The sequence below is a fragment of the Heterocephalus glaber genome, unplaced genomic scaffold (genome assembly GCF_053883595.1).
Source record: "Heterocephalus glaber isolate CG9 unplaced genomic scaffold, H.glaber_assembly_v1.0 deba00001600, whole genome shotgun sequence".
NCBI classification, from domain to species: domain Eukaryota; kingdom Metazoa; phylum Chordata; class Mammalia; order Rodentia; family Bathyergidae; genus Heterocephalus; species Heterocephalus glaber.
The window spans coordinates 22,544,446-22,559,582 of NW_028258372.1; the positions used below are offsets into that span (position 1 = coordinate 22,544,446).

Here is a 15,137-nt window from a genome sequence, read left to right on the forward strand (position 1 = left end):
AAGAAATCCATGTGAGCCACAGATGTAAGCCTCAAGTGTGTAATTTTAAGTTTTCTAGGAGTTACATTAAAATTTAATTGATTAAATCCATTTTAACATATTGTATTTAACACAATAATATCAAACTAGTATGACTTCATGTAATTGCAATTATATACTATGAATGAGACATTTTACCTTTTTTTCTTGGTACTAAATCTTCAAATCTGGCATGGTTTGAATTTGCATTTTCAAGTTTGGTACAACCTTTGCACCAAATCCTCAAATTTATGTTATATCTTAACTTGGATTACCTACATTTCAAGTGTTCAGGTGATGGATATCTAATGGCTAATGTACTGGACACTGTAGGTTTAGAGGGCTTCAATTTTTCTTACCTGAAGGTAAATATGATTTTTTGATTTTTTATGAATATATGAATATATATCTTTATATATTAAAGTATTTTTTAATTAAAGTATTTTTTATATTACATATTTACCTTCAAAGTGAGAATCCACTTAAAGCAGCACAACTATTTATCAAAAGGTTAGGTTCAATATATTCAGGAAAGACATGACCAAGAAAGAAAAGACTGGTCTTTTGAAGAGAATTCCCCATGGAAAGACACAAAAGGACACTGTGTTACAGAAACAGGAAAGTTAGACATAAATGGTTCATGCCATCTTCTGGCCTGGTCCACAAAATTGACCCACACAATCTTCCACTCTCCCTCTTCCCTTGTCTACAGATGGACAATATCCATCTGTGGTCTTTGTGGCCTTGAGAATAATGGAGCCACTAGGTCAGGGGTCCTTAACCTGGAGTCCAAGAGAGTTCAGCGGATAGAATTCAGAAGGTCTAAAAGTTGAAAGGGGGAAAATATTATCTTTATTTGTATTATCCTGCAACTACAATTGCTTCTTGGCCTTTTGGCTAAGATCAAGTGAATCCTCCAACTATAATTCAGCATTTTCTTCTATTAGTATAGACAACAAACCACTGTAGGACTGGAGATTTAGCTCAGTGGTGCCAATGCCTGCCTCCCAAGCATAAGGTCTGAGTTCAATCCTTGGTACCGGAAAAAAAACACAACACTGTAGAATTAGCACTACATGTGACTTTGTCACCAACAGAGCTCACAAATGTTTTCATTCCACAGTTCAGTTGCTGTGTGTCTTAGAATAGCACTTCTTCAAGTGACAGTAGCTATCAAACTCAAAGCAAGACCTTGTCACTGAATGCATTAAAAAGAAGTGCATATCTTATGACAGCAGAAATTTTCAAAATATTTTGATAAAAGCATTTCACTTCAGTAAATTGGTTTCTTTTTTTTTAATCCTGTGGTATTGTTGAGATTTCTGTTTTTAGTTTTGATGTATTTAAAAATGTATTTCTGAGAAGCGGTCCACAGGTTTCACCACACTACTAAAAGGGTTCATGACACCATGCACTTGGGTGAAAAGAGTTGAGTCTCCAACCACCCCTATGCTCATTCACCAAACCCCACTGAATCACACTGGATCCCTGACATCTGAGGGATTTTTGTTTCTGCTGTTAGCCCATGCTAACAGACCACTGGAATCTGGCTTTAGGCCACTACCCGTTGGTTACCACTACAAGCAGACTCCTTGTATCACAGACAGTAACGTGCGGGTAAATGGGGTCTCAAAGAAAAAGTCTTCTACCATGACTTCCACTATGGCTGTTTCCAATGTGAGATCAGAGAACTCAGGAAGAGATGCCCAGAGCTGGCTCTTGGCATATCCCTGGGATAGCACTGTCCCATGGCCGTTCTTAGAAAGGTGTCTTCCTACTGTCTTTCCCTGGTTTGCAGGGAGGAGTTGTAGAACCTTGAAAATAATAACTTAAAGATTTCTTTTTAAACGATTGTTTCTGACTCTTTCATAATGAATAAATAAAGCAGAATACCTTACATGCAGTAATTTGTAAATTCAACAAGCTGTTGAAAAGAATCTAATTAGTACTAATTACAATACTAGAGTGTCCCAACACATTATAATGCCATTGCTTCTGTAGAGGCATTGTGTTTAAACACTCAAACATTAATTAGTCTACAGAAAAAAATGTGTGAAATAGGTATTTGGCAGTATGTGAAAGCCAATTATTTACTCTGTGCAGGCCTGATGCCATTGCTGATAGTAAAACAAATTGATTAGCATAATAGCAGGACTGGGAAGTCTGGAACTCACATAACATTCATTATGTTATGCATTTCTGAACTCTTTTGATTTCACCACTGGTGCATTACTGCTGCCCCCAATTTGCATATGAGAAATCGAAGGCAGCCAGTTCACAGATTCAAAAGCTACAGAGAATCCAGCTTCAGATTCAGCATGTCTTCAGGAGATTTCAAATTTGCAAGCTCCATTATTTAGCCTTTTGTGCCTTTCTACTCAAATATAAATATTTTCCTATAGAATGAAGAAGTTGCCTAAAGGGATAATTTTCTTTAAGATAAAATGGCATGCAATGCCACTCTCATCTACTGATAAATTTCATATTATGTCTTGCTAACACTTAGATAAATTTTATTTCTGGATTAAGCTATTTATAATTTACCATCTCATCCACTGAAAATATTCACTTCAAAAAATAACCAGAAAATTTAGAATTAAGATATGAAGTCAAAGCCGGGTATTTAGTGGCGCCACCACCTGCCTCACAAGCACAAGGTCCTGAGTTCGATCCCCAGTACCTCCCCCTGAAAAAAACAAGATATGAACTCAAAGGTTTAGTAAATGCTTCCACTTATAACGAGGATAAATTGCAGGTTTGGCTCATTTGAAGTACTAAGACACTTCTCAAACCCTGTCAAGGTGATACTCCTTTCCATTAAAGAAAGAGATATGTGAACATGGAATTTCTGGAAGAAAAACCTAGAATTTATGGAATTATCCTCTTCCCTTTACTCTGAGACATTAACTTCCTGGGCACATAGTAAACATTTGATAAATGTTAGCTTTTACTCTGATTATTATCTTTCCTGAGGCTGGGAGTTATTTTTAATTAAGAATTGACAACTCAGTTGATTTACACAGGTCTTACTTATACTCCAGATTTCTTATTTACTTTAAGTTTTAACAGTGCATTCCAATTATTGTTACCCATTAAATCTTTCTCTCCAACATAACCATTTTAAATATTTATGTTCCAGATATTATACATTTGCTATTGTTGCTAATAAAATTTATCTCTGTTCTAAGCTTGTGTCTGCTTTGCTTGGGCAATTATTCAGACATATCCACCTAACACATTCAGCATGACTTACATAGGAAATAATTCTTTAAACAAACACATTCAATCCAAATTTGGAAAGCCTCTAATTTCTTTTGAGCTATCAAAGAAATTGTTACTTGTTCTCTGTGAGCCCCAGAGTTAAGGGAAAAGGACCACTATTAAAAATGTCCTTTCTAAAAGGTCACGCATGATTTTCCTTCATTTCTGAATTGGCTCTGCTCATCTGCCCTGGCCCCAGACCAGTCCAAGTGTCTCAACAGCTCTGTGCACATCCATTTCGCTAAGGGTGCTCTGCATCTCTTCCACATCTCTTGAAAATGTTGGTAGTGGGTTAGTACATTCTCTCTCAAGGGTGAGTGTGTGTGTGGTATTGGGAACTGAATCCAGAGGCACATTACCATCAAACTACATCCTCAGCCCCTCTTATTTTTTATTTTGAGACAGGGTCTCATTAAGTTTCCCTGTGTGTCTCTAAACTTCTGAACCTTCGGACTCAGCGCCAGAGTAGCTGGGATTATAAGTATGCACCACTGCACCTGGCAAGGGGTGAATCTTGACTGGTCTAACCAAACCATGATCATTCCATACTTTCGTCAGTGACGGCTTAGAAAAGAATGTGTGATGTAATTTTGATCACTGAGAGTTTGGGGATGTCTATGAGAAAGGGATCTGGGAAAGGTTTCTTTGCTCTTATAAAGAGGGTTGAAGAACAGATGATTTTCCAATCCCCAATGAATTAATGAATCCTGGCAATGGGCATCTGTGGCTACTAACATTACAAAAGGAGAGACAACCAGATATCATGTGCCATCAAGTGAAGAACGCAGCACCACCTATAATCTTGACCAAAAAAACCTGACTTTTGAGTGTGATCAAGCCTCACTAGCCTCTGTTCATTTGTACAAAATATAGGAGAAATGTGTGGAACTACACTATGAACTCCAGACTGCAAAATTCCACATGGCAAACAGCCTAGATCCCTCAACAGATAATGTGAAAGTAAAAGAGATACACGGGAAAACTGTAGATTAAAAAAAGACTTGAAAGACAGGGTTTTTTTAAGTGCATAAGACTATAGTGTTTTAAAATGCACAGGAAATAGGAGGAAGGCATTATTATAAAATCTAGGATTAGTGGTGTAGTAGTCTGTGTCTGGGGTAGCCCCTAAATAACACACCTCCTGGTCAACACACCTCCTGGTCTTCATGCCTGCGTGTAGTCCCCTCCTCTGGAATTTGGGCTATCCCTGAGACTGGCTTTAACCAACAGAATGTGACAGAGTAATGCTGTACCCCTCCAGACACAAGCTCTAAGAAGCCCTAGAAGCTAGAAAGCTTCCTAGAAGCTTTGGAATTCTTGTAAACCCTGACCCATTGTTTAAAACATCTGATAGTCTACTGGAGAGATCACATAGAAAAGCCACCTGGGAAGAGAGAAAGCCTTCTCAGTTAAATGCAGCCATCAGCCGATCCAGCAGCTGCATCCAACCATAGGAACAACCACCAGCAAATCTACCAGTAGAACCACCCAGTGGAACACAGTCCAGATAGCAGAATTGCAAGCAAATAAATACATAAGGGCCAGTATCATTGGAGTGGTTTGTTGGGCACTAACAGGTAACTGAAAATAGGGGTTAAAAATTTTAAAAGAGACAAGTGGGTCTAGAATTGCGGTGGGCATGTGGAGGCTTCTATCATGGCCAGTGAGGTTCCTTCTATTTCTTGACCCATGTGATGTGTACACAAACGTTTGCCTTACAATGATTCATCTATGCATCTATTTTGTGTGGTTTTGTGAACCTATGTTTTATTTTAAAATAAAAAGTTTTTAAGAGGAAAAAGAAAAAATATCCACATGGTTTGGCATAGAAACATTTATTTTTTGTTGTTGGTGGTGGTGGTTTTGTTTTGTTTTTTTGAGTCAGGGTCTCCCTTTGTAGTTCAGGCTGGGCCTGAACTCACTGTATAGCCCAGGCTGGCCTCAAACTTGTGGCGATCCTCCTGCCTCAGCCTCCCGAGTGCTGGGATTACAGGCATGCGCCACCACGCCCGGCTGAGACATTTATTTTTCTTCCCAAATTCCTTCAGACTACAGACTTTTAAAAGATCACTTCTGGGCTCCCAGCAACAAGTGCTTATTTCTTCTAATCCGATAGACTCATTCTACACAACACCAAGCATAACAATATAAAATTCATTGGGTCTTAGACCTTGAAATTTGCAAAACTGAATTAATTGCTTTCACATCTCTAAAACTTTTACTCTTTCCTCTAAGAAAAAGTAAGCTGTAACCCCCAAAAAGGTACTTTTCAATAAAGCTTCCTTCCATTTCTTATTGGCAGCAATTTGTTAGTTTCTTTTGTAAATGAATTTTCCAGTTTCAAAGAACAAATTCTATACTGCATTTTGGGCTTTGTTTGGTTGTGGGAAGGAGTATGTTTTAGTTTGAAACTGTTAAAATGTTAGCTTTTGCGTCCTATGTTTTACCAAAGTGCTTTAAACAGCCTAGCCTATAGGCAGATGAATTGTGCTTTTATTCTTGTGTTTATCTTTCAATTATATTTTTATGTTAACGTCTGACTTCATTTCCCATTTCACAATGTTGCTACATGGACCTTGCTTCTTAAGAGTGACATTACCTAGCTTTACTGGAAAAAAATTTAATTTCTGATATAATTCACACTGCATATTTTGTAAAACTTTCACAGCATATTCATTTTAATTAAATTAGAAATTACTACAAATTGCACTTTTGCTGTTGACTGACTGTTAATCCAGTTCAGACCTTCCCAAAGATTACAACAGTAAAACTACAGTTAGCTCAGTAGTCCACAGCAAAAAATAAAATAATGGAAATTACTATTGTCACCTTAATAGTTACTAGACCACGTTTGGTAATGTGGTCCTCTTGCAGCCGAGCACAAGGAAGGGTTTCGTCAAGACCAGGTCCTCATTCAGCACAGATTCTGGGTCCACTGAAGCTTATACAACATCAGAACCTTCAGAGACAGGGCCACTGTTCCTCCCATAAGTAATAGAGGAAATGTTCATTTGTTTCAGTCTACTATCTCTACTTTTTCTTTCTGATTGAATGCAAAAATGTCTCAATTTTTGGGCAGGGGATTTAGCTCAGTGGTTCTGCCACCTGCCTCGCAAGCGCAAGGACCAGAGTTCGATCCCCGGTACCAAAGAAAAAAAAAAAAAAGAAAAACGTCTCAATTTTCAAAATTTTATATGGCACTGTGACATTCAATTTGAACTTCCTAAAGAACTTTCCATTCCCAAAGTCTTGGTTTCTATTCATGAAGATCTAAGAAACAGATGGTAATTATCAACTCAGGGAAATCCCAGTCTGCAGTAGTGTTCCTTATTCAAAACTCCCACTACTAAGAATATAAAATAATCAATGTTTGGGCTGGGGATTTAGCTCAGTTGTTTCGCTGCCTGCTGCGCAAGCAGAAGGATCAGAGTTCAATCCCCAGTACCAAAAAAAAAAAAATAATAATCAGTGTTCATTTGTGCATTGTTTGTGCTGAAACCTCTCCCTCCTCTTTTCTCCATCTCTCTTACTCTCACCAAGAAGCTATAATTCCTCATTTTTTAAATGAGGAACTGGGACAAATACTAATAATATAGTCGTTACCCACTTTCTAACTTATTTATATTAATTTTTCTTAAAAGAGATCCAATAAGGTGGTAGTTAGTGTACTGGCTAGGATACTTGGGGACACAAATAATAGTAGAAAATTATATTAGTTAGCGTAAAGTTTGTCTGTGGATAATAGTAATACCACAAATAACACTGGCTTTAATAAGATAGAAGTTTATTTTTCTCTTACTAAAGTCCAGAGGTAATTAGTTCAGAGCTGTTACGGAGGTTCAACTATGTGACTTCCACAGGAACCTTGGCTTCTTTGGCCCAGCCACCCTCAACTCTATGAACTCCTTCTTCATGGTCCAAGATGGCTTCCCCAGGCAAGTTGACAGCCAAGCCAGCAGTTTTCGGGACAGGACAAAAAATATCACTCCCTTCCCTTTTAATGTCATTTTCTCAAACAGCACACAACACTTCTACTTACATCCCATTGGCAAAAACTCAGTTGCAAGAAAGCTGGGAATTATCTTTATTATGGGAGTTCACGTGAACAACTAAAATGTGGAGCTTCCATTGATGAAGACAGTAGGACAAAGTGGTTTGAGGATAGCTAGCATTCTTTACTACTAAACTCAAAGGAGACTTAGAATCTCACAGAACAAGAAGTATCCAGGGGCAATGCAAGCAGGCTATCAGCTCTAGTTTCTCTTTGCAGTACTCTAAGTATCACCTTTGTCTTTTAGCTAGTTTCCCTCTGCTTGTTAATATTAAAAACAGTCAAGTGTGATGGAGCAGGCCTGTAATTCCAGCACTGGGAGGCTGAGGCAGGAGGGTCACCAGGTTCAAGGCCAGTCTATATAATGATGCCCTATCTAAAAGAAAAAAAGTTTAAAAACAGTTCATGAATCACATTAAGAAACAGTGAAGAAGGATGTTGGGTTGACATCCAACCATGTCTAGCTTTTTCATCACAATGTACTGCCATTACTAGACAGATAATATGTACCATAAAATACACAGTCAAAATTATCCGGATAGATCAGACCAGCTCTTATGTCCATCTCTCACCAACAAATGATAACTGAATAAAAAGCAGGTCTGTGGACTAGTTCTACACATCTAGACTGTGCAGACCTCACACAGGTCCAGTTCCCACTCTCCACCTGGGCCGTGGGGACTTCACTGAGACACTGTCATCAGCACACAGCCACCTAAGTCACCCTTTACTACCTGAGAGAAGCACATGTGGTTTCTAAGGCAAAATTCTTTTTTTTTTTTTTTGGTACCAGGGATTGAACTCAGGTCCTTGAGCTTGCACAGCAAAAATTCATTTTTTTATTTTATAATTATTGATGAGTTCAGAAGAAGCCACTGGGCCCTTTACAGTGTGTGGTTGACTGTGCAATCGTGAATCCAGGGAAAGAACAATTTTCCCAACTATTTGCTGCTAGCAAGCCTAGAAGGGAAAGAACAATATTCCTTAACTATCTGCTGCTAGCAGGCCTAAAAGTGTCCACTGGCCCCAATCAGGATCTGTGTACCACCACTCTCAGCTGCAGCCCTGACTTTCCAGTTCTTTTATGACCCGCTCTTTACAGGGCTTGTTATATGGGAGAGTTTCAGGTTTGTTTCCTTTTTGATTTATTAAAAATTCAACAGTAACTTTTAAAAGGAAATAAAATGATTGCTTAAACAGGAAAACACATAGTGTGCGTGTGTGTGTGTGTGTGTTTAAATAAAGGTCAATTTTAGCCATGCCAAAAGTTTTAAAAGAAAAAAAAAAGCAGCATAAAAGGAGCATCTTAAATTGGTCTTTTGATGCCTGGATTGTATAAGTTTTCTTCCTCATTAAAGGAAAATCTTTTGAGATCAATGTTAAAAGCATCTCTAAAGACTGACAGATGATGTGGTTACAAGTTGGGCTCAGTACCATTTATTAATAGAAGCATCTTATCACTGGAAGTTACTGAAAGTCCTCTAGAAACAATCCTAAAAAATTATTACCTTCTAAGAAATACAAGTGTGATCACAATCTTCAAAACTAATTCCTTTAAAAATTAAGTAACTCCTTAACACATCTGGTATCTTTTTACCTAGAGATTGACGAAACACCAAGAAAAAGTATATTTTCAAAACAGCCACATGGTACAGATCACGATTAACACAAAATTTTGAGGCAGACAAAGTAAACGGTAGCTGTTAAATGCTTCATCTAAAACTGTTGATTGACTCATTAGCATACTGGAAGTATAGCTGCTTAAAATACATCCAAAGTACAGCTTAAAAACCGCAAAGTATATAGACTAGTTATTTTCCTTGTTAGCAAAGTATATCAGACTCAAAAGAAAGTCATTGCTTCAGCTACAGGAATTTTTGAACCCATATTTCACTTACGAGAAACAGGTCAAAAAATTGAGTTTAAACTTTACCATCCTACCTCCAATTGCTTTGCTTACAACAAAAGCCTGAGAATATATACAGGCTAAAAGATGAATAGAGGAGCAAAGGCAGGATTATAGTTTTGTTCAGACCTGAGGCTTCAAACCATCAAGAAATCACAGCCCCATGATCATCATTTGCTCACGCATGAGCAATTCACAACACCATGCGTTTTTCCAAGGTTCTTTTCTCTTTTGGCAAGGCTACTGCTCTCACACGAAGCAATGTTTCATTTCTTCTGGAGGTATTTTAACTTTAACTCTTCTCTTTCCTCTCCCACAACACATACCTAAAAAGTGCCCTTCCAAATATAGAGAGGAGATAAATGTATAAAAATCTGGTGTTGTCATGAGTGTCACACAATCAGCTCTAGTTTTAGCCATTCAAATGCATTCGTGAAAAGTTTGTCATGTGCCCTACCTTGTATTTTTATATATGCAGTACTGTAACTAGGTTTCAGAATAAAGAACAGAATACATTTTCCTACGTGACTACAATACTTGCACCAGTCATAACAACTGTCATGACCTTGAAGACTTCAAGCCAAATTAATGCCTCCATTGCTGGACTTCAGATGATGGGCTATGAATGGGTTTTCTTCCACCTTAAGTGTTCCTAAACTTTCCAGTAAAACCAAGTCTTACAGTGTGATAAATAATTTTGCTAACAACCATATACAAACTTTTTCTTACCGTGTTCTGCTACATCTCTCAGCCCTACATACCAGTGAAAACAAGCATACAGCCAAATTCTTAAGACTGGGGAAGGCTTGGTTGGCTAAATAAAACATCCATCTTTTTCTCCTTTTAATAAACAACAGCAAGGGGATATGTGTCCAAGTTCTATCCCCTAATAGTATGGGTTACTGATAACCTTTTACCTCCAGGAGGACGAAAGAAGGAATCTGGAAAATCAGTGACAGTACACTGCGTTTTAAGTGCCCTGACTTGACATCCTTTTAAAATAGTTTTAAATATTGCAGTGACTGAAAACAAATATGGAACAAAGGCACCAAACAAATGTTGACCTCTTAAGAACTAAGATGTACATGAGGTATTAGGAATAACTTGACTATTTCTTTAAAGAATTGGAGTAAACTAGCTTAATAACTAATTTAAAAGGTATTTCTGAAGTCACTGTGGTGGGGGGGAGGCACACATACACTAAATTCACAAGATAACCAAATGTCAGGTAGTAGTGAGGGTAAGTTTCAGGTTAGAAATCCACCGAGAGATAAAGAGTCATGACTTCCTGCAGTTTCAGTTCAATTTGGTGTTTTTCTTCTGCCTCTACATCTTCACTGAGTAACTATCTCTGTCGATCTCCCAAAACGAAGTTTCTCTCCATCTGCAACCTGGGCGACTGTTACAAAACACACCAAGGTTCCTCTTTTGCTTCCCCACCCACCCCACCCCCGGCTCCGAGGAGGGAAGGGAACCATACAACCTGGAAACGCAACGATACTGTCCTTTCTGTGTCTGATGAAATCGTCCCGCAAGCGGTATGAGTTCAAGGGAAGCTAAGGTCCGCACCGCAACCCGGCTAACATTGCACGGAGGGAAATTCTGCTTTACAGAGCGGGAATCCCCCCGGGAACTCTCTGGAAACAAGGGATCTTCCCACTATTATTTGCAGAAACTGCTCAGAATTAGGTTCCGAGCCAGGTACCAGAGGAGAGGTGTTTCCGGGAGGGAGCAGAGCGGACGCCCGGGCGGGTGGAGCCGAGCGGGCGAGTCGCCGCTCCCAGCATCCGGCACCTGCCGGTTCCAAGCGTCCCGTGGCGCTTCCCAAACATCCCCTCCCGGGCCCGGGCCCCCGGCCTCTGGCCCCAGCTCCCGAGTCTACGCAGGAAAGCTGGGGCGCGAGGCTGAGCCCCGGCCCCGCGGCGGCAGTACCTCGGATGTAGGCGCACTTGCCCTCGTCCAGCTGGCTGGAGGCGGAGCCGCCCATGGCCGCGAAGCCGCCGGGTAGGACCCACCGCGCCTCACGCCCCGCTGCTCGCTCCCGAAGGCTGAGGCGGCCGGGAACCCCGCTCCGTAATTAAAGGGCAAACTTCCTCGAGAGGCGTCGCCTGCTAGGGCGCCTCCTCCCGGCCCGCGGCCTGCTAGGCTCTGTGGGCTGGCCCGGGGCGGCCTCCCGCCTCCCGCGCTTCTGAGCCCCGGGCTGTGTGACCACGAGGCCTCCCCGCTCCTTCTCCTCGCCGACTTTTGTCTCTCCGCACCAGTTGTGGGGAAACAGAGAAACATCTTGGAGAAAGCAGACCGTTTGCCAGGTGGCCTCTGAGAGCGGGAACCTTCCCACTCATCCCCCAGGTGGGCCTCGAGATCCCAACGCTGAAGGGGACAGGGGGATGGGGCGAGTAAAAAGAATTAGGATGCGTGATGTTCATGCACCAACTCCCCACGATGAATGTGATCATATGTACTACAAACGTGTACTAATAAAATTTCTTAAATTTTATTTTTTTTAAAAATCCCATTGTTTTGCTCGCTTTCCTGTACAAGAAGAACCAGTTGTCAAGCACCTCCTGAGAACCTATTAGAAATGCAAAATCTCGGCGCCCTCCCCTTCCACCCCTGCGCGCGCGCGCGCTCACACACACACACACACACACACACACACACACACACACACGCAGTGCTGCGCCCCAGTTAGAAACTGGGGGGCGAGGGGGGCAGTCTGTTTTCAAAGGCCCTCCAGGAAAAATTCATGCCCATGTGAAGGGTGGGAATCACTGAACTATGCTATCCTGCAGCCAAGAAGTTGAAAGGGAAATGAAGGGGAAAAGAAAGAGAGAAATGGGAAATCCTGGCGGGGGACGGGGGGGGGGGGGGGGGACACTAAGACCGGGTCTGGAAACTTCCTAAGACAGGACGGAAGACTGCCCTTATACCTTTAGGGTCAGTTCCTCTTCTTAACAAAATGGAACTGAATCGTTAGGACATTTGTCCTTCTCCCATAACCACTGTTTAGATTGGCAGCCTTTTTTTTTTTTTGCTCTTAAGACTTTTTAATTTTTTTGCTTAAATTCTTTTATTGGTACATTTTAGGTATACAATACGTTTACATTTATCATTGGGTACTTGTACCTGTACATGATGTATCTTGGTTCTTTTTGGGGGGGGGGAACCAGGGATCGAACTCAGGACCTTGCACTTGCAAGGCAGGCGGTGGCACCACTGAGCTAAATCCCCGCCCCCTGGTTCTTATTTTTCTCTGTGCTCCCTTCACCCCCTCCACCCTTCCCTATTTACATAGACTTTGTTTCCATTTTTTCCTTTTCTCATAATTTTTCCTTTCCCTTCTTTCCTTTCCCCTTCCCCTCCTAGTTCCCCTACCCCTTTGGACCTTTTCTTCCTATTTCACATTACCTATTATACATTTTAATCCTTATTTACACTTTCAGTGTCTCACACCAGAGAAACTATTCAGAATTTACACATGTGTGTCCTATTTATTTCACTTAAGAGTATGGCCTCAGTATGCATCCATTTAGCTATAAATGTCTCTAGTTTCTCATTCTTTATGGCTGAGTAGTACTCCATTTTATTTAAAAAACACATCTTCTTTATCCAGTTTCCAGTTGATGGGCACTTGGCCTGTTTCCAAGCTTTAGCTATTACAAACTGTTGGCAGCCTGTCTTGATCAAGACCAGCTTAAGCAGAGGGGTCACCATTGATTGCAACCTCTTCTGAGGAGCCAGATTTGTAGCAACTCCCATTGACTTAACCTCAAGGTCATATGGCTTGTGCATGCCAGAAAAGGCCTGAGGACTTCAAGCACTCCCCAATCCTACCTCTCAGATTAATAAAACAAATGTTTCTCACATCTCAAACCAATCTCTCCCACCCAATCCATCAGGGAATCTTGTTAAATCTAATTTCAAAATATGGTCAATATCCAACCAAATCTGGTGCCTTCCATCACTGCATTTCTCATCTTGATCATTACAATAACCTGCTACTTGTCTCCCTTCAGAGGAAAGGTCACAAAGGCTACCCTCACCTAGGTAAAGCCTCCTCCCTGAGCTCTTCTACCCTCTCTCCTCCTTGTCCTCTCTGCTCCACCCCCATGGGCTTTTTCTTCTTTCCAGCTCAAGCCTTTGCACTTGCTCTTCCTAAACCTATACTGCTCATCCCTTAGATATTCACATGTGTTAATCTCTAAATTTCTCACTTCATTCAAGTCTCCACTTAAATGCTAATATCTCAGAGAGTTTCCTTGGCCCCTTACCTAAACAACAGCCCTCATATTATCTACCCCTTGTCCTTCATTATTTCTATTGATAGTATCACCTAACATATATATCTTCATTTGTCTTTATCCCAATGGAAACGTGGTAAAGTCAAAGACTTTCTTTGTTATTTTAATTCCTTATTTTAATTTTTAATTTTTTTTTTGTATTGGGATTGAACTCAGGACCTTGCACAGCACGCAGCGGCACCACTGAGCTAAATCCCTGGCCCAATTTGTATTATTTTTTTTCTCTGAGGGAATTGTGTTACGACCTCCAATATATTGCAGATGCCTAGAATGGTACCTGTCACATAGCAGGTGCTTAATAGATAAGCATTAAGTGAAAAAATGAAATATAAAATGTAAAGATCTAGACTTAATGAAAGCTATGATCTCAATGAATAGGGATATTTACAGGTAACTACTCAATGATTTAAAATAGTCAATGTTCAACTGCCAATCTAGTTGGCTTTCAAAATAAAGTGTATTTCCTCAGAGTAATAATTCCTTTATAAATTGCTACGATTGTGCCTCAGAATAATTGTTATTAGTAAAAGCTGATTCAGATGCCCTGCCAGAAGTATAGTTTTAGCTTATCAGCTCTTTGCTTAAAAATTCTCTAAGAAAAGACTGACTTTCCAATCTATCATTCTTTCTTCATTCGTAATATTCACAGATGGAACAAGGTACAGAGAAGGATTTGTGTGGTGTTTTGCAACCATGGCAATTCCAGTTTTGAATCCCTAACGAGCCATGTGACCTGATCAGAGCACTTACCTTACCTGTTAGCTGTGACCAAATACCTGAGATAATCAGCTTAGAAGGAGGAAGACTTTATTTTGGCTTGGGGTTTCAGTGGTTTTGGGTCACGGGGCCCTGTTACCTTTGGCCTTTCACAGTGTAGTACACTATAGTGAGAGCATGTGGTTCCCTCGTTGCAGCTGGGAAGCAAAGATTCAGAGGAAAGGGTGAGGGAATCCACTCCCCCCTTCAAAGGCACACTCTTGGGCCCGGGGTTTAGCTCAGTGGTGCTGCTGCCTGCCTCTCAAGCACAGGTTCCTGAGATTGATCCCCAGTACAAAAAAAAAAAAATGCACACTCTTTCTTCCACTAGACCCCACCTTCGAAAGCTTCCACTGCATCCCACCAGCACCAGGGGCTGCTGCAAGCCTTCAATACAAGGGCCTTTGGGAGACATTCCAGATCTAAACCATTACACCCACCTCTGTCTTAGCATCTAAGTGAGTTAATAAATATTTCAAGAGCTGTTGTCAAAGTGGAGTGTGATCAGGCTGGGAAGCACTTAACATATTTCTATATTTGGAAGTGTTCAATAAGGGCAAGCTTGATCAAGGAAGTAATTTTCTGGAAAAAGTAGAATTTTACTTGGAATTTGAAAATTATTGATATTACACAAAAAACTGCTGGTCCCCGCCCCCCCCAAACAAATAAAGTTCTTTTTCTCCCGATGGTTTATAGGGAAAATTAAGGAATTCATTATTTTAGATATAGTATTTAATATTTGCAAATCCTATGTGGGCATCATTATATTAATCACATTACAAATGAGTCTCCAAAGCAATTCAATGACTTTATGAACTAGATTAAATTTTATATGACTTGCATC

At 40.4% G+C, this 15,137-nt stretch overlaps 1 protein-coding gene across 1 annotated transcript in view; it reads right to left on the reverse strand.

Annotated features, from left to right (window-relative positions):
- Positions 1–11,334, reverse strand: part of Niban1 (niban apoptosis regulator 1) — a 158,179-nt gene extending 146,845 nt beyond the window's left edge. Inside the window, exon 1 of the mRNA XM_004862792.4 lies at positions 11,169–11,334. Coding sequence (XP_004862849.1) covers positions 11,169–11,223 — 55 coding nt within the window. The 5' untranslated portion in view covers positions 11,224–11,334. The remainder of the gene's footprint in view (positions 1–11,168) is intronic.
- Positions 11,335–15,137: the final 3,803 nt, after the last annotated feature.